The sequence below is a fragment of the Lithobates pipiens genome, unplaced genomic scaffold (genome assembly GCF_037356315.1).
Source record: "Lithobates pipiens isolate NorthernLeopardFrog02 unplaced genomic scaffold, aLitPip1_a1.2 Scaffold_19, whole genome shotgun sequence".
NCBI classification, from domain to species: Eukaryota; Metazoa; Chordata; class Amphibia; order Anura; family Ranidae; genus Lithobates; species Lithobates pipiens.
Window position 1 is genome coordinate 77,525,176 of NW_027507764.1, and position 25,975 is coordinate 77,551,150.

At 42.0% G+C, this 25,975-nt stretch overlaps 1 protein-coding gene across 8 annotated transcripts in view; it reads right to left on the reverse strand.

Moving 5' to 3' along the window:
* NEBL (nebulette) overlaps window positions 1-25,975 on the reverse strand; it is a 398,972-nt gene that overhangs the window by 5,507 nt on the left and 367,490 nt on the right. For 3 of the 8 annotated variants that reach the window (XM_077490939.1, XM_077490938.1, XM_077490935.1), the window contains 5 exons: window positions 25,205-25,309; window positions 23,551-23,722; window positions 19,117-19,209; window positions 15,370-15,513; window positions 6,768-6,892 (listed from right to left, as the gene is read on the reverse strand). In XM_077490939.1, coding sequence (XP_077347065.1) covers window positions 6,768-6,892; window positions 15,370-15,513; window positions 19,117-19,209; window positions 23,551-23,722; window positions 25,205-25,309 — 639 coding nt within the window. Of the gene's footprint in view, window positions 1-6,767; window positions 6,893-15,369; window positions 15,514-19,116; window positions 19,210-23,550; window positions 23,723-25,204; window positions 25,310-25,975 lie in introns of those variants that run through there. The other 5 variants (XM_077490936.1, XM_077490941.1, XM_077490937.1 and 2 more) reach the window with 5 other exon arrangements.

A 25,975-nucleotide genomic window follows, 5' to 3' on the forward strand; every position in this document is an offset into this window, starting at 1 on the left:
ACCCCCCGTGGGTAGTACTCGAGGTCGAGCTTCACGTGTTCACAACAATGCAGAGTGAGATTGCTCCCTTCGATGGGAATGGCCTCCTCTGGATCTCCTGGATCTCCATGTACATTCTCCCCCGGTACCAGCCAATATGGTTGCTTCTCCTCTTAGCCAATCGGGTCTCAGGATCTGCTTCCTAATTGGCCAGGAGGAGAAGCATTTTAATTCGCTGTTGTCACACAACTGGGTGGGCTCTGGGCGCAGTGCTCTGCGCCCCCGGCCCACCCTTTTTTTTAGCCAATTGGAGCCTCAGGCTCTAATCACGTGCTTATCTGAGAGGAAGAAATTGCTCATTGCACAAGGAAACCCCTAGAAACCTCTGGAGCAACCCTAATTGAGAAACCCTGCTCTAAAGTGTAGGAAATATATTTTAAACCAGGCGTGCTCAACCTGTGACTCTCCAGCTGCTGCGGAACTACAAGTCCCATGAGGCATTACATGGCTGACAATTACAAGCATAACTCCCAAAGGCAGAGGCATGATGGGACTTCCACAACAGCTGGAGGGCCACAGGTTGAGCGCTCATGTTTTAAATAGTTCTCACTGGAACAAGTGCCCCCATTGGAAAATCTCCCCTTTATTCCTGTTGTGGTGACAAATTAAAAAGGAGAGGTATAGCCAAAGATATTTTGGCAGTACTTCTCCTGTAGGTCTCAGGAGTGCAGTCCATTCTGCACACCTGTGACCCGTTTTCAGCTAACAGCAGGCTTAAGTCACTTTACAGTCGGGATCCACCCAGATGCCTGGACCAGCACCTAGTTCAGTCCCTCAGTGTTTTGCTAAGAGCCTGAGCCAGTCACTCCACAGCCCAGCTCTCCAGTGAGAACTGGAGGGGCAGAGCAGAGAGCAGAAGACTGACAGTCATGACTCTCTGCTTAGAGTGAAGGAGAGAACTGAGAGATCAATGGTGTTTGATCACTCAGTTCTCACTGTAGAACTAGCAGGGGACAGATGTAGCATCAGATCAATGCTGCAACCACCTAGGTGAATATAAATGCTTCTCTTTTAAATTTTGGATTTTCCCTCAAGTCCATTCCAACAATAAAACCTGATGGGGTTCTAACCTCCCATGGTAAAACTAGAATAAAAAGTTATTTCCTTTAGATATACTTATACTGCTATATATATATATATATATACACACACTGCTAGTGAGCCAGTCAATCACATTTGCATTGGCAATACTATTAGTTTGTCTGCAGGCACTAGGGGCTGGATATGTTTTAGGCAAATGGACAATATCACCCATGCAATAATGACCTTTCATGGTCCAATAAGCAGGCAGGTAACACAGGAAGTCTCAAAGCTGTAACAATGAATTTTGTTGTCACCCTTTTCTAACTAACTTTCACATATATTTGCAAAATGTATTCAACTAAGCCCTCTGTCTTTGACATGAACTGTTAAGCCACGTACACATGTTCGGATTTTCTGATGGGAAATGTGTGATGACAGGCTATTGGCGGTACATCCGACTGTTTGTACGTTCCATCGGACAATTGTTGTCGGATTTTCCGCGGACAAATGTTGGATGGCAGGCTTATAAAATTTTCCGTGGAAAAAAGTCAGTTGTCGGATTTTCCGAGCGTGTGTACACAAGTCCGTCAGACAAAAGTCCAAAGTACAAACACACATGCTCGGAAGCAAGGACAAGTTGGAAGTGGTCAGTTTTTTAAACTAACGTTCGTAATGGAGAATTAACATTTGTGACATGGCAAATTATAAAATATTGTAATGCAGCGCACAATTCTCTTCTTCTTTAATGGAAATAATAATATTAATGAAGCTGCTTTGCTTGTGACACTGACGAAGTTATGGCAAACGTATTTCAAAAGGCTTTTATTTTCTAGTGATATCAAGAATAATATTATTATACTTTTTTTTTTGTTTGGGCAAATTACCATAACACCATTATCCCAAAGATACAATTATGTTGGTGTCCCTTGTCAATTTTACATTGTATTTTTTAAAATGTAACTGCCTACTCCCAAACTGTCGTTTGAAGTAAAACACATAGCCAAGTATTACTCTACACAGTTTTTTTTATTGTGCATTAAAAAAAGAAAACAAATAAAATTGGACATGCTATCTGCCAATAGAACTTAACCAAAAAGTGTATTCTATGCATCCAAAAATATAGAAAATATACCAAATCAAATCATTATTATTCAACCCAAAAATAAAGTAAAAGACTCATGCACGTGTCCTGCTTCTTAATATAGGGGCCAACAATGGCAAGAGTTGGTGAAATCAGGGGTCCGTCCCCGGAAGATATTTCCGAAAATCATCTGGATTATTCTCTTGGAGCTCCCGCAGCAAAAGCATATGACATAAGTGGTCACGATTAATAAAGCAACCAATTTTTAGTCCAAGAAATCCTCCTGTTCCTGGACTGGACTTGGGTCAAAGCAATAACTCCAAGGCCAATAATAAATAACACGTTATCTCCTCCGATTCCGCAACATGTCGGGTTAATGAACGGCCGTTCAGAAATTAACTGAAAAGCGCTCAATGAAAAGGGCAAATCAACACTCACCAAACTTCTACTAACACGAAATTAACAGAAGGAGCCCAAAGGGTGGCGCTAAAGAGCTGAAAAAGCACGTTTGTTTTGTTAGCTGACAATTTCTTGCTGTTTGTATGCAAGACAAAATCCAGGCACGTGCTTTCAGACAAAAGTTAGAGGTTTTGTCTGTGGAAAATCCGATCGTGTGTATGAGGCTTTAGACAGGGCTGATTAGTTTTTAGTTTTTTGCAGGCTAGCTGTTAGGTATGCTGGGAATTTTTTTCTTGTTTGTAAAGTGTGTGCTTTTGTGGAGTAAGACCCCCATCACATGGGCAATACTGTTGACTTGTATTCCACAGTGGATTGCTTTGTCAACTGTGGCTGGCCTGTGGTCAGCAGGTGATCAGGAGGCAATATGCTGCCTACCGCAAGCCTGTTTGAAGAGGGATTTCACACTGAAATCACTCTTCATCACGCCACAACCATGTCCATTAGGCAGAGTTGCAGATCCTTTGCTGTGTGGCCCTATTCACTTCTATGGGGTGTGTTTACAGATGGCATCCCCTGCCAAACATGGCATGCCCTACTTTGTTTTGCCATGCAAAAAGCCCCACGACTGTCACACTGTGTATAGGGGAATCTGCTGGCAATTACCAGGTTTTCATAGGCAGCTGAGACACGTTAAAAACACAAAGCACATTTGCCACAGTGGCAATACCTATGTGAATGGGGTCTAAGGCTGCTTTCACACTGAGGCACTTTGCAGGTGCTAAAGTGCTAAAAAAAAAGCTGCTGCTGTGTTTCCAGTGTGAAAGGCCTGAGGGCTTTCACACTGGAGCAGTGTGCTTGCAGGGCGGTCAAAAAAGTCCTGCAAGCCGCATCTTTGGAGAGCTGTAGGAGCGATGTATTTACCGCTCCTAAAGCACCCCTTCCCATAGAAAACAATGAGGCAGCGCTGCAAACCCGCCTGCAAAGCGCTGTTATATCAGCGCTTTGTGGGCGGTTTTAACCTTTTTTTTGGCCGCTAGCGGGGGTTAAAACAGCCCCGCTAGCAGCCGCATAGCTCTGCTAAAATGACGGTAAAGTGCCGCAAAATATAGAGCTGCTTTACTGCCAGCGCACGCAATGTCACAGTGTGAAAGAAGCCTAAGCCCCTGTACACACGGTCGGAGATTTCCACAACCAAATCCGTCGGATTTTGCCCGTCGGATTTTGCCCGTCGGATTTTGTCCGTCGGATCTTGTCCGAAACTGTTGCATACACACGGTCGGACAAAGTTGGCGAAAAATCCGATCTTTCAGAACGTGATGACGTAATTTCGTTACGATGGGACTACATTCAGGCTAGTAGCCAATAGCTTTGATGTAGGAATTTGATCTGAGCATGCGTGGCACTTGGTCCGATCAAATTTCTCTACACATGATCGGATTATGTCCGACCGGCCCAGTTGGTCGGGTAATATTTCCAACATGTTGGAAAATTGGGTCCGACGGATATTCCGACGGAATCAGTCCGATGCATACCACACACAGTCGGATTATCCGACGACATGGTCCGATAGGACACATTCCGACGGATTCTCCGACCGTGTGTACAAGGGCTAAGAGTTGCCAAAATGTGGAATGGACAAAAGTTAGTTCTCCTTAGATTGAAGGAAGAAAAAAGCCACCGCACACCAATGATGTTACATGGTTCCAGGCTTATTTGAACAAGCAGTCCCTGCCTATTGGCGGCTCTTTTCTTCCTTCACTGTGGGAGCTGCACCCAGATTTTGAGGCAGAGTGGAAGGACTCAACTTAGGAGAGGAGGAAAAAATTACTACATACATCCTCCATCTCTAGATTTTTTCAAAAACATATGGATGTTTTTCCAAATGCACAAATGGCAATTTATTTTTTGAAAAAAACATTGTAGACTATTAATTCATGAAGTGTCCAACAGTCTTAGGGTATGAGGATATACACGATATGTTTTTACCCTATTTGAGAATTGGGCCGTGCTTTATAAAGGAGTTTTGCCTTCTCCTGGGACAATTGTAGGTTCTATGGGATGCAGGTTTTTAATGTAGTTATTTTCGTCTTATGGTTAAACCCAGTGGACATACATCATTCTTAAACTAAGCAGGTTACAATTGTTTTACAAACAGTTGCAGCATTTGCTTTAAGAGAGATGATCCCTGCTAGGAAGAGGGATTGCAGCCAGTAACAATCAACAGATCTGTAATATATTTTTGATGGCCACTAGATGGTAAACACGACAAGATGTTATGCTTTGATGTATACTTTATGATTTTCTGCTTATGCTGAAGAGTATTTTATTGTATTTATTATATATTACAGGTATTTATATAGTGCTGACAAATTAGACAAAACTTTACAAACTGTATATATTGTACATTCACTTTTAAATAAATTAGTTCCATTTCATCCATTTCAGGTAAATAATTGGGAAAATGTGGTAAAGGAGAAGTACAGCCAAAGCTCGTTTGGCTGTACTTCTCCTGTGCATCACAGCAGAGCAGTTCGTTCTGCACTCCTGTGACCTGTTTTCAGCAGACAGTGGGGTGAAGCCCACTGTTGGCTGAAGCCACAGAGCCAGTCCAGGCTCGGGCAAGATCGTGACAATGAAGTCGGATCCGCCCACATGCCTGGACCGGGACCCAGCTCAGGCTCTCAGTGGGTCGCCTCTCAGTGGCCACCCCTCCCCCTCCACAGCCCAGTGCTTCAGTGAGCGCAGGGAGGCAGAGCAGAGAGCTGCTGACTCACAGTCAGCAGCTCTGTTCTCAGGGAGTACTGAGAATCGAGTAATCAAAGGTGTTAGATAACTCGGTTCTCAGTGTTAGAGGCGCCGGGGGTCAGATGCAGTATCCACCTAGATAAGTATGATATAAAAAAAATCCATACATCTCTTTTAAAGAACAATTATAATGTATCTTCACTGAATATAGTACATTCAGATTTGTTATTATATTGTTAATGTTAATTCTCACCAGAACCAGTGTATTACAATGTAAATAGGCTGCAAAATTGTTGCGTTCCACTGGATGTCACCTACTGTAAAACCCAGGCCTGGTATGTCTAAGAAAGGTTGCAAAAGACTTGGAGAAATGTTCCCAGAACCATTTCTTTTGGCATAACAACCACCAAATCGAAAGCCTCGTACACACAGTATAATTGTTGGCCAACCGAGCGTCTGATTTTTGTCAAAAGGGTGTGTGCCAGGATCTTGTCTTCCATACTAACTGTACACAATTGTCGTGCCACAAACACGAACGTAGTGACGTACTACGAGGAATTTCAGCTCTTGAGCGCCACCCTTTGGGCCCCTTCTGCTAATTTTTGTGTTTGGTGAACATCATTTCCGAGCATGCATGTTTGTACTTTCAACTTTTGTGTGACAGATTTGTGTACTGACCATACGAAAAGCTGACGTCAAACTGTTGTCCGCCAAAAAAAACAAAAAAAAACTAGCCTGTCATCTAACATTTGTTGGCCGAAAATTGGACAACAGTTGTCAAAAGGAGCGTACTAACGGTAAGATTTTAGGACAACAGCCTGTCAACAGACAACCCCAACAACTGCACTGTGTGTATGAGGCTTTAAACAGCAAGTTATGAGAAACTCCATGAACGACCCTGTCACAGAGCCATCAAAAGATACAACCAGGCAAAGAAAGTTAATTATATCTAATAAAACCAACCTCCCCCTGTCATGTAAACACCTAATGTGGCAGACAAAGCAAAATAATCTAATCAAAGTGATAAGACCTACCCTCCCACATTTCTGTGATACTTCAACACAACAGCGCAGTCCTCTAGGAAGGAGTTTGAACCAACCACGTAACTAACAAGGAGAGGGCTGCAATGATAGCCACTGCCTGTCTCCAACACCAAACACTTTCCCGACAGCAAGCTGTTTTTACTGTCCCCCAACTACAGGTCATTGTAAACGTGACATAAGGGCCTCTGTTATGAAGTATGATGAATTACTCCACAGCACTTGCAGCTACAAAGGTCAATGACAGAATATGTAAAAGATCATTTACTACCAATACTTGCCAAACATATGCAAATACTTCAATGCCTATAGCTTGGCCACAAAGAAACCAACAAAAAGTTAAAATGACAAATTTTCCACGTTTAGTAGATCGTATACAGATAGTATACAGTTTTCAAGAGAAGATAATTTTCTAGAAAAAAAATAGAAACAATACTCACCAGGCTCTGTGAAGGAGAATGTGCATGTGGAGAGTGCATTGACCTCATAGAGGACATACTTGCAGGCTGCATGTACCCATAGCCTTGAGTTGGAGAGGTGTGGTATGCACCAGGAAGCACCGGGGCTGCAGACAAAACACGAAGGTAAATACATGGCAAAGAGCATATAAACATCCCAATCATTTTTAACTTAATCCCTTTAGGGATTGTAGAGAACATAAGACTTGACCAGACTTCCCTTTGTGCAGGCTGAGTCACCAGCTGTTCACGGATCATAATAGAGAATTCCCTTTACTGTTGGGATGCATGAAACAGCTTCTGGGGCAGCCTCCTAAGATCGTCTGTGTGAAATGCTCATACCATCTCAACCGGTATCTCTTGAACTTCCACAATCCACATCTTATTAAACAATAAACCAGCGCCATGAACAGAAAACTCATTTTGGTTGCCTGCACCTATGCATTTTTTCTTTTAGTCAAGTCATAGCTTGGGACTATGGAGTGTACAGAAATAGACTGAACAATAACGAGCAAGCTTTGTCTTCAATCCCAGCATGTATTTCCTTACCGCAGACTGCTACAGGATCCACAAAACTGTAGCCACGGTCTAAACCCTCCTATCAGTCTTCAACTTTCTCTTTGCACTTATTTTAAGAAGTATTCCAAGGTACGTGAACCCTCATAGAAGATGGAAACATTCAGCCTTACATAACCAAAACCTGTGTTTGCTTTGTGTAAACTGCCATTGCTGACTTGATTTTCATGGTACAAGCTCCAGGGCTTTTTTTCCTAATCCAAGCTCTGCTATGTCAGAAGATGCCAATATAGCCAGTGAAATAAATAAAAATTCGGAATTCCTGTCCTGAATTCTTGCTCTGTGCCATTATGTGTGGGTGGTAAAACATGGATGAAGAAGACAGCCCTGTAGTCTGCACCATTAAAAATATGTCAAAAATGTAAAGAAAACAACTCAGCATTTACTAAAACTGGAGAGTGCAAAATCTGGTGCAGCTCTGCATTGTAGCCAATCAGCTTCCAGTTTTTGTTTTTTAATTGAGCAAGCTGAAGTTAGAATCTGATTGGCTACCATGCGGTGTTGTACCAGATTTTACACTCTCCAGTTTTAATAAATCAACCCCTTTGTCTTCCACAGACTTTTACAACTGCACAATGTTTAGTTTATTACATAATATTATGCATATATCTAAATAACCTAAATCTATATTTAAACAGATAGTGTTACTGATTATGTATAATTACTTTGTGTCTCTCAGTGCAAAGAGCAGGCAAACTGCAGTGACCTATAACTACTATTGTGTCTGAAGGTTCTCATTTATCTAGGTCACGATATAGCTCAGTGGTGGTCAACTTTTTAAGACACAGGGAGCCTCGAGAGCAGCCCCTGACATCAGCAAAGGAGCACAAATAAAATTCAGTACATATTCATTATCAGCGACAGCAGACACACGACAGGATATAGTTAATGACTATGGGCATGATACAAAAGATGGTCAGAGACTGTGGATATAATACAGGAGATGGTCAGAGACTGTAGACATGATGCAAGAGATGGTCAGAGATTGCAGACATGATACAAGAGATTGTCAGAGACTGTGGATATTCTGCCAGAGACTGTGAACATGCGATAAGTGTTATTAGAGACAACTGGGGATATGCTTCAGGAGACAGTCATACATTGGAGAAATATTGAGGCAGCTAGAAATCAATCTACAACAGGACAATAGGGAAAAACTGATTTGTGTCTCCAAAGTCTCCTGAGGGCCACAAATAAAATGCCAAAGGGTTATATGTGGAACCTGGGCCACAGGTTGGACAACAGGGGTATAACTAGTAGTACCCTGTTTCCCCGAAAATAAGACCTAGCGTGATTGTCGGTGATGGCTGCAATATAAGCCCTACCCCCCAAATAAGCCCTACCCTGTTTCCCCCGAAAATAAGCCCTGCCCTGAAAATAAGACCTACAAGGACTTTAACTAGGGCTTATTTGGGGGGTAGGGCTTATATTGCAGCTATCACTGACAATCACGCTAGGTCTTATTTTCGGGGGAAACAGGGTAGTTAGTTCCATTTAACTGGACTTGTTCTATAATGTTGAAGACTTCCTGTAGCTTATCCAAGCAGTTTCCTCAGTTCAGAATAGCAACTATTCATCTTTTACTGATCTGACTACAATAAAGTCATTGGTTGCTAGGAGTCTTCTCACCATCACTGCTCTGGACTAACTTACTAAATAAACTAAGATATTCCAAAAGGTGAAAAATGGTTCAATCTAGGGGACTGAACCATTCTTACATTAGAGACTGTCCAGCTGCCACACGCAACAGGCTCAATTCACAAAGCTAGCCACACACACACACACACACACACACTTTTCCATCCATTCTAAACAGTGTGGATGAAGGAATCCTCACTGCAGACTATTGTATTTAGGCAGCCACAGCACACACTGCTGTCTGAATATCTGAACACGATGCAGTCAGTGTTTGGCCAACAATTTTCCACCCAGCTCAATTTACATTTGATGTCCGTCAAGCTGGTGGTGTGGACACGGCCATCCATGGCTCAAATTCTGGCTGACTGAGCAGGAATGGGGCCAAATTCTAGCTGCATATGGCCAGCTTAACACAAGGAAGGGGTCTCTCTTTTTAAAAAAAGGACAGTTATTTTCAGTTGAGTCCACTGAGAATGGAACATTTCACACACAATGCTGAAATAAAGATTCTTAACCTTGTGTTATGCTGCATACACACGAGCGGAATGTCTGACAGAAAAAGTCAGACGGGAGCTTAATGCGATCGTGTGTATGCCCCATTGGACTTTTTACGTTGCTAATTCTGATGGACCTAGAAATGGAACATGTTCTAAGTATTTCCGACAGAACCAATTCCTATCAGGAAAACCGCTCGTCTGTATGCTGTTCCAATGGACCAAAAACGATGCATGCTCTGAAGCAAGTACGAAACGGAAGCTATTGGCTACTGGTTATTGAACTACCTTTTTCTAGTCCCGTCGTACGTGCTGTACGTCACCGCTTTCTTGACGATCGGACTTTGGTGTGATCGTGTGTACGCAAGACAGTTTCAGCGGAATTCCGTTGGAACTCTGTCGAAAAACCTTCAGAGTTTATTCTGACAGTAAAACCGGTCGTGTGTACAGGGCATTAGACTTTTGTGCATTCCGCATAATGCAATTTCTGCTGCACACAATCTCTTTTCCTCTGTACTTCTATAGTCCATTAAATGAGCATCTAATTATCCTCACAGGCCCGCACTCCAGAGCCCAGCTGTCCAGTTGGATCTGGGGAAGGGTTACATGTGTAAGGAATCGCTCTCCTGACCAGTCTCAGCTATCATGCCCATTTAAATGGGCACCTCACCTCTTGGCCATTAGAGCTACCTTTTCTGAGTAAGCACAGGGGAAATAGTGAACAAAAAACCCTACGATAATGTGCTATAAGCATTTGAAAAATTCAGTTCAAGGCAGTAAAGTCAGCGTATCCATTTTCTGTGTGTTTTTATATGCACAGTGGTGTGTATAAACTCTAAAGAGCAAAGCTGCCTGTATTCAGGGAACAAAACAGAACAAATCTATGACAATCAGTGGGATAAAACACACACTAAAACGGAAAGATGTGCAAAGTTAGAATTCATAGGTATAATTTCTGGTTAGGTTGCCTAGTACACATTTTCAACTTTTTTGGAGAGCAAAGCAATGAAAAATAACCAAATTCATGAGGGAGAATATTTAAAAAATACTTTAACATTGCAAGATGAATGAGGTTAAACCAAACCATATCATTTCAAATATTAGTTAAAATGTTAAAAAAGCAAACCGCAAATCACCTAATAAGTTCACACTTAAAAAAGCACCAACCAACACAAAAAGTTTTTTAATATTCAGAAACTAGGTACAGAACTGAAATCCATGGCAGTGAGCTTCTTGATATACAAAGGGCCAATGATGTCTATAGGCACCTTCCTAAATAAAATAGTGATTGTAAAGATCATTTTCCTGTAAGCCCTTGTACACACGGTCGGAGATTCCGACGGAATGTGTCCGATCGGACCGTTTTGTCGGATATTCCGACTGTGTGTGGTCTACATCGGACTGTTTCTGTCAGAGTATCCGACGGACCAAGTTTTCCAACTTGTTGGTAAAATTTTCCGACAAAATGCTCCAATCGGACATACTCCGATCATGTGTAGAGAATTCCGATCGGACAAAGTGCCACGCATGCTCAGATCAAATTCCTACACCAAAGCTATTGGCTACTAGCGTGAACGTAGTCCCGTCGTAATGAAATAACGTAATCACGTCGGATTTTCCGACAACTTTGTCCGGCCATGTGTATGCAACAGTTTCGGACAAAATCCGTTGGACAAAATCCGACGGATTTGGTTGTCGGAATCTCCGACTGTGTGTACAAGGGCTAAGAGAAGCCAGAACTATAGATGTCTGTGTGCACCTTCTCCTTTCCAAAAGATTTTATTTTCATGCCTACAGCTACACCTAAAATATCTTCAGATGCCTAGGATGATGCCTAGCTCCGATGTCTTTAGCCAGCTTAGAAGTATATTTAAAGTAGTACTATTGGCAAAACTTTTTTTTTTTCATTTTGGATAGAGTAAGGGAGGATTATAACCCCTGCCAGGTTTCTTTTTTTCACCATCTCTGTCCCATTGCAAAGATTTCCCTTTACTTTCAATCCCATAGCCACAACAGGAAGTGAGAGGAAATCCCTGTAGCTCAAGGCAGGTCACCAGAACAAGTGTCCCCATTGGAAGATTTTCCCACTATTACTTTTCTAGGGACAACAAAAAATTTGGAATTTTCTTTTACTTTCCCTTTTAATGATAATGGTAAACAGGAAAAATAGAGAGGGTGAATCTCTTTAATGGGGGGGTGCAGATGGCAATAAAACCTGACAGGTGCTCTAATCATCCTTCTCCGCAATGTCTAAAACTATATTTTATATATATATATATACCGTATATATATATATATATATATATATATATATATATATATACACCGTATATATATATATATATATATATATATATATATATATATATATATAATGTATTTGCATAATAGAGCACTATGGATTTTAAGGCATGTATGGTAGGTGAAAAACTAACTCCTGACACTCCTAGGTGCCTGCTATACATGTATACTGCCAATTATATACTTTTAAAGGTCCCTGTTAGACCCCTTTCACACTGAGGTGGTTTTCAGGTGTTTTAACGCTAGAAATAGGCTTTTAAATAGCGCACTCTGGCGGTGCGCTTGCGGGACATTAAGAAAAGTTGTGCAAGCAGCACCTTTGGGGCGGTTTGGGAGCGTTGTATACAGAACTCCCAAAACGCCATGCCCATTGAAATGAAGAGCCTGAAAAGCGATTCGGAAGCGCCACTACACTGGCACTTTTAACCTTTTCTTTGGGGTTAAAACGTGCCCCGCTAGCAGGCAAAAAGTGCTGATTAAACAGTGCCGCTAAAATGAGCCACAGTTCAGTACGAAAGGGGTCTTAAACTAGCAATTTTGTAGCAGAGATTTGTAGCAGTTCCTTCCTCTTATTTTCTATGTTGTTTTGTAGCTGGATAGAGTTGCAGCTTTAACTAGTTATAATGCTTTTATATGCAGCTACAAATGGCTGAGAGCCATGATGATCAGCAGCTGCCCTGGATAACATGAAGAGTTACTGGAGCTGGCAATTCTGTCGCTGAATGCTGCAAAAAGTTAATTGCTCAGCAACAAATTGCTTGGAATTTCAATGACACAGGCCTTTCATTGATTAAAATGCATTTTTTTCCTAGCAAACAAAAATTCTAAGGAGACTGATCATGTAGCTGCTACAAATCGCTCTTATGAAATTACCAGTGTGACACAGGCCAAAGTGGAAACTGAATCAATTTCAATCCATATACTAGATCAATATTAATAGTACCTGACAAAAACAAGGCCCCCTAGAGTACTTGAAACAAGAATAGGCAGCTCTGGCTGCAGTGCTCCTCTCTCTGGCATTGTCCTTGCAGTGACTCCTGTTTAATTTTTTATTTTTTATTTTTTTATAAACAGACAAAACAACACATCATACACATTGGACCAAAATATTAGTACAAATTCAATATTCGATCACATTGCATAGCAGCCATCAATTCAAAAATAGAAGATAAAATTAAAAAAATAAAGAAAAAAAAATAGAATAATTTTAGACGGACTATGGTCTGAGCCCTACTGTTTATCAAATTAAATATCAGTTCACAACTAATATGGCAAAAAAAAAAACGTTGTTCCCTTCTATCCACAGTGGCCCGACCATCCTGTGTATAGAAATATTATAATAAATAACCCCCATGGGCATTAGATGCCATTTACGGCTTATCCAGCCACTTTGCCCCGACTTTGTCGTACTTACCAAGACAACCCCTATTCATGTAGGTGTCTCTATACAGCAGGAGATCTTTTTTTAACAATTGTTTCCAGTATAAAAGTGTGGGAGAAAAGGATTTCTTCCAATGTAAAGCAATAGCTTTTCTCGCATAAAATAATGTAGTATTAGCAAACACTTGCTCAGACACAGTAGGGAGAACAGCCTCCACCAGTCCCAACAAACCTACAGACATTGAGACCAGCAGAGGAGCGGAAGTGATAGAATTCAACAAATCCACCACAAATCCACCAATTCCACCCATAAAATAACTATATATGGACAGGTCCAGAAGATGTGTGGGGAAGACTGAGGACAGTGTGAGGAGCAATATCTGCACTCACAGTGTAATGATGCCGAAGACTGAAGAGACAGTGTGAGTGTGGGGCATAATGGTCCACCACCATAGACCATTCTGTTCTCACAGTGTAATGATGCAGAAGTCTGAGGACACAGTGTGAGTGCAAGGTTTAATGGGCCAACACCATGGAGCATTGGTCATATGGTAATGGCAGAGAGAGTGATATTGAAGGCATCACATTGGCACCCCTCTAATTGAATATCGCTCACCACCAGAGAAGAGAAGAGGATCCTGCGTGTAACTGGCTTGAAGACTCCAAGAATGTAAATATTAAACAAAATGTCATCCTTAATCACAGCACTTAAAACATCAATCACAAATTACATCAAATAATACTAAATAATAAAAATTGGAAGCATGAGTGAGTGTTGGCCTTTAACACAATATCAGTTCAGTTCAATATCTAACAAACCCATAAACAGTAATGATCACCTCCCATGTTTTCTCATTAGGACCTACTGTATACTGTATTCTTAAAGTGGACGTAAACCAGATTCATGAAATTTGAGCTGGGCACATATATCTGTAGTGTTTTCTTATCTCTCTTCAAAGCACTCCTGTGAAGAGAGATGAGTCATGTAGCTTTCTCCTGCTCAATAGCTCTGTTATCAGCCTGATAACTTCTGACAAGTTCTCTGAGATGGCAGCCTGAGGTGTGTGTCGTGGGAGGTTCTTTTAAATAGATTAGCAGACAGCTTGCCATATCATTGTACAGCTCTGCACATTCCTTTCTTCCTTTGCCAATGTGAAGAGGGGGGTGTGTGCCTTTCCTCCGATCAGCTGTCTTGACTGTATGCCAATAATCCACTCCCAGTGCTGATCAGTAAGAGAAAATCTGTAACACGAAGAGCACTTTTTAAAGGATCTACACAGCTGCAGACAGCAGATATACATGTAAAACTTATGTAGGGAGATTTGTTTCATCTTTGTGTATCATCTGAGGCTGCTCCCTTCACTGGGTATAGAAGAGGGTTTACATCCACTTTAACGATCTACAGAACCACGGTCTTATCAAACAGTTTTTATATCACAAGTAACACTTCTAATCTCTAGCTTTTAGTAACTTCGTTATATGTGTTAACCATGACTGGAGCGAGTTGCAACACAATGTTAGTGGTTGTTACAGGTGAAGCTCTGCACAGCATTCAGGTGCCACTCTTATTTAATGCAGCTGTCCTTGGTACATAACTCCTAAGAACTCAACAACTGTTACTTACAAGGTGAACTAGAACCTTAAATCTCTATATTGTTGTATATAGAAAGGTGTGTCAGACATTTCCAATCAAAAGCACGTAAAGGGAACATCTACCGAGGAATACAAATGAGGTCAAGGTTCAGTCCGAACACAGTTTATTTTTTTTGCTTTTTTGGCAGCAGCTGAACTTCATATATAGTAAAAGTATATCTACTGCTACTATAGATGACAGCTTCCTTCCCATCAATGGTTGTTAAGGAAGGCACCCGCTGCATCCTTAGCAACTAGTGACATCATCTGAACCAGTGATGGCCCCACTCTTTGAATGGCCAGGAATCCCTGGCCATGTAAACAAAAGGGTGGGGATAGCATGATATCACTAACTAAATGTGGTCATATGGCCATATTTGAGCAATGACCTTAACCAAATACCTCGACCAATAATTTTCTGGCCAGCTACTTTGATTTTTTTTAATTGAAAGAGGCTGCAAGGGCCACCCACAAAGTGAATTTTGGAAGATTGTACAAATTACAGATTTAAACTAGTAAAGAAGGACAGCTGCTTTAAAATGGAAATGGTCAGTATCTGTTACCTCTTTCATCAGATGCCCTTGTTCCCTCACTGCAGTAAGAGAAACTAGGATTCATCTCAGACATCTCTGACCTGTCATCACCCTGACTCACTACAGCCGGGCCAGCAGAGTGACAGGAGTGCCTGGTGCCAAGGCTCGCTCTATCTAGAAATGAACAAATTCCATTGTGACTGCAACTAAAAAACACTGAGAAGCATGCAGTAATAGGAACTAAATAAAGTAGCAATACAAAAAAAAAAGTGCCAGTTCATTTTGAATAGCACCCCAGAGCACTCAATCAATGCATAGTTGCCAACAGTCCCAAATTTCCCAGGACATTCCCGGTATTTAGACCCTTGTCCCAGTCTTAATGTGTCATTTGAAATTTCATGGGAAATTGGTGGTTTCTCGATTTTTCACCAGAGCCGCTGCTAGAGGCCACTGTTGAATTGTCTCCATTGCCGTTTTACAGAAGACCAGCTCTCGTGAGGAAGAAACAAGAGGCGGGGCCCGGGTGTCAATGAAAGCGGCAGCTCCATTTCTATTGGCAGCCACTTTCATTGCCACCCAGGCTCCGCCTCTTTTTTCTTCCCTTCGGCTTCCAGAAGAGCTGGTTTTCTGTGAATGGCACGGAGACCAAATCACCAATACAGAGCAGCATGGACTAACTGCATCTGTGGTGACAAAGTGACAAGCTGTATCTGTAGTGACAAGTGAAAAGCTGTATCTGTGGTGACAAGCTGTATCTATGGAGACAAGTAAGCGCTGTATCTGTGGTGACAAGTGAGCGCGGCATCTGTGGTGACAAGTGAGCATGGCATCTGTGGTGACAAGTGAGCACTGTATCTGTGGTGACAATTGAGCGATACATCTGTGTTGACGACTGAGCACTGTATCTGTGGTGACAAGTGACACGCTGTATCTGTGGTTACAAGTGAGCGCTGCATCTGTGGTGACAAGCGTGCTACATCTGTGGTGACAAATGACACACTGTATCTGTGGTGACAAGTGAGCACTCTATCTGTGGTGACAAGTGAGCACTACACGCGGGGTGACAAGTGAGCGCTGTATATGTGGTGACAAGTGAGCTCTACATCTTTGGTGACAAGTGACGTGAGCGCTGTATATGTGGTGACAAGTGAGCGCTACATCTGTGTTGACGACCGAGCACTGTATCTGTGGTGACAAGTGACACGCTGTATCTGTGGTTACAAGTGAACGCTGCATCTGTGGTGACAAGCGTGCTACATCTGTGGTGACAAGTGACACACTGTATCTGTGGTGACAAGTGAGCACTCTATCTGTGGTGACAAGTGAGCACTACAAGCGGGGTGACAAGTGAGCGCTGCATATGTGGTGACAAGTGAGCTCTACATCTGTGGTGACAAGTGACGTGAGCACTGTATATGTGGTGACAAGTGAGCGCTACATCTATGTTGACGACTGAGCACTGTATCTGTGGTGACATGCTGTATCTGTTGTTACAAGTGAGCGCTGCATCTGTGGTGACAAGCGTGCTACATCTGTGGTGACAAGTGACACACTGTATCTGTGGTGACAAGTGAGCACTCTATCTGTGGTGACAAGTGAGCACTACACGCGGGGTGACAAGTGAGCGCTGCATATGTGGTGACAAGTGAGCTCTACATCTGTGGTGACAAGTGACGTGAGCACTGTATCTGTGGTGACAAGTGATATGCTCTATCTGTGGTTACAAGTGACACGCTGTATCTGTGGTGACAAGTGACACAAACTGCATAACAAGTGAGCCAAGCTGCATCTGGGGGTAGGCTACAGTGGCAAGTGACACATTCAGGGCTTCCACTGATTCTGCATTATGGGGAGTTGAACTATTTCATTTTATAGTACAATGTAATAATATACTGTAAATAATGCGCTTCAATCATCCTGACACCATAACAACCATGGTGCTGTGACGATTGAAGCATTAACACCAGATGTTTGGAGTATCTCTATCTGCTAAATTTGTTAAACTTTCTGGAATACACATATTTCTATTGTGGTGTAGGATCTGGACCTGCTGTCCCTCCATCCCTCTATCCTTCCTTGTTTCTTTCCTTCCTTCTCCCCTCCCTATCTCTTTCTTTCTTTCTCTCTCCCTTTCTTCCTCCCTCCATCCCTTTCTTCCTTCTCCCCCAGCCCTCTTTCATCTCAGACTTAAACCACACCCCATTTAAGCCACGCCCAATATTCCATTTAGATCACACCCCTTTTTCCGTCGTGGCACGCTACGCATATCGCATCATTATTGGCCTGTTCCCCAGCCCAGTCCTCCTTTAGGTCCACTTTACAGCTAAATCCTAAACGTTTAATCTGCATTTAAGTAGCTGCTTCTAATCATCTAGGAGTATTTAAAAGGAGCCCTAAGAGTGGCCATTGGTTGAACATTAGTTTGTACTACCCAAAGGTATCAAAGAGTGGTCAGATCTAACAAGCCCTGCAAAGCATGTAAAAAATTACATAGACAGCATATGACTATATAATAGAGCTGTACAATTAATCGTTAAAAAATCGCAATCTCGATTCACCCCCCCTGACAATCCCTCCTGCTGAGAGTAGTCAACAGAAAGCATCCAGGGCAATCAGCCAAGTTTAGAACTTGAAACACTGTAACTAACATTTACTTCTTAGATCAAAGGGATAGAACTTCTGTGTAAACAAATAATCTGTGCAGTCTGCCAAGCTTTCAACCAGTGTAAATGCAGGAAGTTTAACCACTTAAAGTCTAAATCTTTTTCTGGCACTTCTGTCTTAAGTTAAAATCTTGCTAGAAAATTACTTGGAACCCCCAAACATTATATATATATATATATATATATATATATATATATATATATAAAAGTTTAGAGACCCTAGGGAATAAAATTGCTGCAATATTTTATATCACACTGTATTAGCCCAGCGGTTTTTCAAATGCAATTTTTGGTGAAAAAATACACTTCAATAAATAAAATAAAAAAATGAAACAGTAAAGTTAGCACAATTTTTTTTGTTTTAATGTGAAAGATGATGTTATGCCACGAGAATCGTAAGATAATCGTGGTCTACCTTCTAAGCAAAAAAATTGTGATTCTCATTTTAGCCAGAATCGTGCAGCTCTACTATATAATATTATTAGTAATAATAATAATAATATTCTAAAGATCAAATATGCTGCTAAGAAATTAGATTTTTTTCATTAACAGTTATTATTTCCCCTTGTACCTATAGTAAGTAGTATTTTTATGTACCTACACTATATTAAATATGCTCTAGCATCTATGTTGTAGCTGAATAACAGAACCAACCCTCGGAGGAAAAATGATACACTATAAAATTATATCCTACAATGAGCTATTAGAGGGAAGAAAAAGAAAAGCCACTCTCAAAGCACAGGTTCCAAATGATACACACCCTTGATGGGCACTCAGGTGCAGGCTCTGCATGGATCAGAGAACAAATGAATAAGCCTGGACGGCAGCACTCAGATACACCTTTATTAGGTTAAAATCCAGTGTACAGCAGTCAATCCATACGGTACAAAAGAGGGGGATGCAAGCAGCTGCTTTTATCCCCCTCTTTTGTACCATATGGATTGATGGCTGTACACTGGATTTTAACCCATTAAAGTAGTATTGGAGTGCTGCCGTCCTGGCTTATTCATTTGTTCTACAATGGGCTACTATATTCTTTTACTGCACCATATGATGGCCATAGACACTGAAATGATGTGTTTGGAATGAAAACAACAACAATGATTTGCTGTACCCGTTAACATACGGAGGCTCCGAGACTGAATATTGTCCTCCAGTGGGTCAATGTCGAAGATGGAGCCTGGGTCAGTGCGCCAAACTTTAAGGTCTTTTGATGAGAAAATGAAACATAGAATGAAGGATAATAAAAGAAAGAAGAGAGAGAGAGATATTGAAAGACAAAATGAAAATACCAGTGGACAGGTACATATGAAATGTATAGAAGTTCATGGAAGAAGACAAACTCTGCAAATTTTGTGATATGTCAGAGAAACAAATAAAAGGAGGGCACACCAACCAGGATTCAAGTACATGTAATCACAGGCTTTGATAATCAAGGTATAGTAGATGGAAAGGACAAAAGTAAAAGATTTTAGAATTTCCAAAAATAAATGTCCACAGCACACTAGGACGTTACATGTCTCATTCTATCATATAACCCAAAAATTAAGGAACTATGCCTCATTTCCATATAATGGGAAGAGTCATGCATATCTTTCCTTTTTATCCCTTGGCTTACTCTACATTTAGAACTGGGGGTCTACAAATACAGCCTAACATTAAAGAGCTAATCATTCCACATTGCATACTACTGTTTCAGGTTTGTTGGCTATTATCAGTTCAGTGCATGGAAACAATTCTTTACATGAAAAAGTGTTCGCGTGAGGCAGCCTTAAGCCAGCTATAGATGGTCTGAATTATAGCCGGTTCCGCGGGGACCGGCCATAATTTTAACCATGTATGGGCAGGCTGATTATACTCAAGTTAATCGATCAATCAACTTGGGTACAACAGCATGTCAGATTTTTCATCATCACCTATAGCCACTAGCAATAATCACTGCATTCTCCTGGCACAAATGGCACCTCGTGACCCCTGCTGGGAGAACACTATGGTTCTGCAGGAGGGATTCCCCCATCAACACTGACTATGTTGATGGGGGAATCAAGCAGTTCCACCCGTGGTGGAAGGAAAGAAACTTTTATCATCTATGGCAAGCCTTAGACCTTAACGGTGGTGTATAGGTCTGTGACTACCCACTTAATGGATGGTCCTCAGAGTGGTGTGAAGATTGGGAAGGTAGATGATGTAGCTCTGTGCATGAAAAGAAAGTTTTGAAAACTCAAGCTATTTGGAAAACACTGATCTTTCTACTGGAGTATGACAATGAAAAAACATATCTAAGGTTTTCAGGGCTCTGGTAGGGTTAGATGAGTTAGTTGTGAGGACTGCAGTTTGAGTCCAAAACTTATATTGGTATTCCAGTGTCTGTTGTGCCTGCAATGCAGGAAAAAAAACACTCACAAGCCACCACAATGTTCTACAGAGAAGCAACAAGTTTACTTACACAAACTCCCATCACCACCTAGATCATGGGAGCCAAACTCAATTTCATCGCTGGGCGCATCAGCATTATGACTGTTGACCAAATAAAAAATAAGCTGCACACCAACATCTGTCCAACAGGTTTATTGAAAGACTGCCACCAGGACTATGACAACAGACCAAGGGGTGACGACATTTCACACATACATTGTCCTTCTTCACAGAAGCACAATGTATGTGTGAAACGTTGTCACCCCTTGGTCCGTTGTCATAGTCCTGGTGGCAGTCTTTCAATAAAGCTGTTGGACGGATGTTGGTGTGAAGCTTATTTTTATATTTGGTCTACATGTTCCCGGTTGCGAGTCGGAGCTAGCACCCAGCCCTTTCTTTCTGGTGGATTATTATACTCACCTGGAGCAGCGATCCATCTCTTTGTTCCCGCACATCAGCATTATGGTTGCCCTTAAAAGGGCCAGTTGTATCTATAAGACTCTATAAGACTCTAAATATATCTACTCTTTATCATATTAAATAATTTCCTCTGCATTTGATTATAACTGGTTTTAGTAGCAAATTAACAAATAACTAGCTCTGAAAATATGTCTTGGAAAAATAATGGCAAGCGGATATACAAGTGTACAATTTGTTTTGGTAACAGGGGGCAGAACTGGGAAGCAGAAAGTGCAGGGTCTGGAGCAGGACCAGAGGAGGCCTGGAGTAAGCTGAATGCAAGCAGAGGTGAGGGGGTTCTGCAGCTGCACAGAGAGGTACAGGATCTGTAGGAGGAATGCTGTCCTATTCTCTGCTGCTGACTTCTGAGATGGAGGGGGAGGGGCCAGAGACAGTGATCTGTTGGAGGAGCTCTGTCCTCTTACCAACCGCTGAAACGAGTGAGGTGCCACATTTGCAGAAGAGGTGCGAGGGCCACATGAAATGGCCTGGCGGGCCTTGTGTTTGAATCATGTGACCTAGATGCACATGCTAAAATTTATTTTACTTACTCGCAGCTCAGTTTGGCTAAAGGGAGAGAAAACTGAAACTGGGACACAGACAAAAATAAAAAGCTGGAAGAGGTTCTAGCATTGCACTACTAAATAAAAAAAAAGCATTTTTATTTCTGTCTGTGTTGCTGTTGGAGAATTTTGCTTACTTCAAGTCTGGTGAAACTGTTGTCACCAGGATATTAAGAGAGGGGAAATTGGAGCCCTGTATAGCAATCCTTTTTGGTGGGACATTTACAGTACTTAAGCCTCTTGGAAGCAACAGACGATGTGTTTCCTTTTCTTTGTCACACTTGCAGCTGTTGGTTCATTGAGAGGTAATTGTCTAACTGCTTGTCATTCTTAGGGCCTGTGTTGATGGGCTTTGGGCTTGGGTCAATAGGCAAGTGCAAATTGTTTCAAGCTTTTTAGTCTGAGACATTTCTGAAATCATTCCCATGTAGCACCCTCCTACTTATGTTGCTGGGGTGATAGATATATTTATTTATTTTTAACTCCTCTGTAATCATTGGAGCTATTGATTTCGCTGGGCTGTTCTAGATCTCACAGGATGCAGAATTAAATGCCTCCCCCTGCATTTTGGAGGCTTCCAGAACATACAGGGCTGGGAGACTCAAATGGACAACTTTAATATTTATTGTGCCGCCATCACTGATCCCTGGGGAGGTGTGCCAAGTAAGTTTCTGGGTCACAGTGGCGGCTGGTGTTTTATTGTTTGGGGGGGTGGCAAACACCCTCCCCTGGTCAGCTGGCGGCACCCCCCTGGCACGGGAGGACATAAAAGCCCCATACTTGCGCAGGCAGCATGTCCGACGGGCGGCAGCTTTCATCCTTCCTCCTCCTGTGGATCACGATGGGTTCCGCCAGGAGTCTCCTCCCTCCTCCTCCTAAGCATCCAATAGGATCGCCTATCCTTTCAGCCAATCGAGTGATGGGTTTCCCCACTTCCTGATTAGCCGGGAGGAGGATCAGTGTGAAAAACAACTGGTCGGGCTCTGATTGCCGTGCTCTGCGCCACAAGCCCACCCTATTTTGAAGCCTATTAGAACCTCTGGCACAAAAAACACCCCCACCCCATTGGAATCCATGCATCTAGCGTCCTGTATGTGGATCAGGGGGCTGGACGCATGGAGAGGGGGGGTGGCACCCATGCACCCCCAGTAGACGATCTGCCACTGCTGGGGGGATATAAATAGTCTGTGGTCCGGAGCAGCCCTGTTATTGTCCTGCTGGAGTAGTTCCCAGCCTCAGGGGCTGCTGCCCTTTTGAGACAGTTCTCCTGGAGTCTGCTGGTGTTCATCCAGGTCCCAGCTATAGCAGAGCTGGGGAACCTATTTCTAATTGCCTTTGGAGCTAACTAAGCAGTTTCAACTAAGAATCTGCTCTTGAGAACTCACTAATGAGTGCCTGGTGGAGGCTGGAAAGTGGGTAGCTGCCTACAGACATTGTGAGTACTGGCCTGAGCACAGGATCCTAGTGACAGTGTGCTGTTCTACTTTTGGGGTGCCAGCGGTAGCGCTCTCGGAGACAGCTCTTACAGGACCTCTGTTCTGGCCTTCCCATTTGTTTCTGGCTTAAAGAGGTTTCACCTAGAGAAGTATGTCCTCCTGTTACAAGTCATCATTTTTTATGTATCCCATACCACCCCAACCCCTCTCTTGTTACAAGTTCTACAAGCAATAAATCTTAAAAAGACATCTCCTAGACTGTTTAATGGAGCCAGAGTGAATGGAGTGTTGCCGGTGTTATTGGTAGCTTCTGCACTGTTTGGGGAATAACCAGGTAAAACCAGTAGCTCCTACTGGGGTAAGGCTACACACAGTTCGTTTTACCTGCAGTTTACCTCCTTCTGACTTGCATTTGACCTCCTTCGTTCCCCTGCTTTGAGTTTTGTTTGCATTACCATTGACTTTTAGGGGTAGAGCAGAAATTCTGACAAAAACAAAAGCAGTCAACACAATATCTTGCCTGTGCAAAATTCAGGTATCATGACCATCTTTTTTTCTTTCTTATATCATTAGCTCCCTGAAATATTTGAATTATTATTGGTTGTCCGCTCCCTACCTAGGAGACGGGTAAACAATAAACAATGTGAAAGGAGAAATTAATTTAATAAAACTCACCAACAATTACCCCCGGTCTCCTGTCCATCTCCACTACATGAGGGTGAACTCCTTTATAGGCAGCATCACTTATAATCTGCGTGTTTTTTCTTGCTCGCTCCAACACTGGATCATCTACAACTGGGGTGAAACCTCTGCCTTTTGTCTTCTCAAAATCTTCATGGTATTTTATCTAAAAACATATATATAAAAAAAAAAAATAAAAAAAATAAAGATACATCTAATTACAGGCTGAAATGACTCCCAACATGCTTAACAAATAAAGAATAACTTGTATATATTGTAGAACTTCAGTTAGTTCAATAGTTAGTCCACCCAAGCCTCAAGATTCGGTAACTAGGGGAAAGGTGGACTGAACCAACCATTGGCTTCTAGGGGCTCTAGAAGTGATGACTCCCAGGTCTGCCCACAAAGACACGGAGTCCTCCTACTGCAGAAAGGTGAGCCTCCTGGTTCCTAAAGAATTCTCAGTCATGCAGAATAAATATACAACAGGGTGAGTGAATGCTTCCAAATTAACACCGGGACAAGCAAGTGAGCCTCAGAACATCCTCAGAGGACTCAACGGTGAAGTAGGGTTGGGGAATGGAAACACCATTAGACTCAGATATCCAACAATCAAGAAAGAAGTGTCAAATGTAGGAGACATGGACGGCCAGACAGATGAGTATACTACCTCTATTTTTGCAAGGAACTTTTGGCTGCAGTTTGTTTTAAACCTAACAGTTACTAAATTGGTAAGACCACATTGATGATTTCCTGGGTCTGCCCCTGCTGGGGGAATCTGCTGTGGCTATTATGTTTCCCCCTCTCCCTGATGGATTTTTGTAGTTATCTTATATTATGTAAATGTAAGAGGAGGGAACACACCAAGGTGAGCAGAACACCCACAACTCCCAGCTGGGCTGGAACAGTGTAGAGAATTATGAACAGGAGAATTCACTATTGGGGTGTCCCAAGAAAATTTTGGAAGTCAAGGGCTGACTCAGAATTCTACCTGTAACTGAAATACAGCTTTTGGGTGGACTCACCCTTTAATGTACAAGTAGTCTGCCTTATTGATCAATTTATCAATTTCTGCTGAATAATGAACCCGATTAGTTGCTTTACTACTATCTTTATCTATACATTACCTATATATCTATATATATATATATATATAATATATATATCTATATATTACATCACTTTGATCACAACATATTAACAGAATATAAAAAACTTTTTTTTTTTTTAAGTGCAAAAAGGCAAAAGTTGTGCCGTAATCCATAGTAACTAGTCAGCTTTAATAGTTTAGCACAGTCACACTAGGGAAAAACATGCACTGATTGGAAAAGTGAATTTCTCTAATAAAATCAAAGCCAGTTTTACAGAACAGACAGACACTTGTTCAGACTTGTGTTACACACCATGCAGCACGCTCACTCTGTGTCAGGTTCAGTCTTTTGGTGTTAATATAAAACGCACAGAAAGAAGTTAGTGAACACATTTTATTAGGTTTCAGTTGTCATTTTCAGCATTCCTGTGCAGCTTACTAGTTTCAACATCGCAAGGCTGTGAACTTGTCCCAGTGAGGATAGTCAAAGTGGTTTATGTTTATAAGGTGACGATGATAAACATGCCCTGCTAACTGCACAAATATGCTGCTTCCTACCATGGATATTTTGTTTTGTGCATCTTTCACGTGTCTCAATTCTGGTGTATCTATAATGACACTAGGTCTACCTTTCTGTTGCTGCAAATCACTGCTGTACTTCACCTGTAAGAAAACACATATTAGATAGTCTGCCAAAGCATATCATAACTGGCTTCACTCTAGAAACAACCAATGTAATAAGCACATGAGGCTGCTTCATGTACCCCCCTAATTTAAAAGCTCATCTGGTGGTACATAGGCACTCATGTCACACGAGCGATCCTGTAGCTATTGAAAACTAATCAGCAACAGGGTTTCTAACAAATGACATACCTATTGCTATGGAGTGGATTCATTGCAAGCTAAACCAGAGAGATATTGCTAAGTTGCTGCTCCCTTACTAGCATGAAAGGCACATCACTTCTCTAGGCCAGTGGTCCCCAAACTGCAGCTCTTTGCTTACCTTTATCTGGTCCTTGGCGCACCATTCCATTCACTGACACCAACAATGGGGCATAGTTCCTGTCATTGACACCAACAATTGGGCACTATTACTCCCACGGACACCATCAAAAGAGCACAATTCCTCACACCGGCACCAATGATGGGACACAATTCCATCCACTGATACCAACGATTGCGCACAATTCCTTCCATTGATACCAACGATGGGCCACTATTCCTCCCACTGGCACCAACGACGGGGCAGAATTCTTTCCATTGACACCAATGATGGGGCACTATTCCTCCAACTGACACCAACAATGGGGCACAATTCTTTCCACTAAC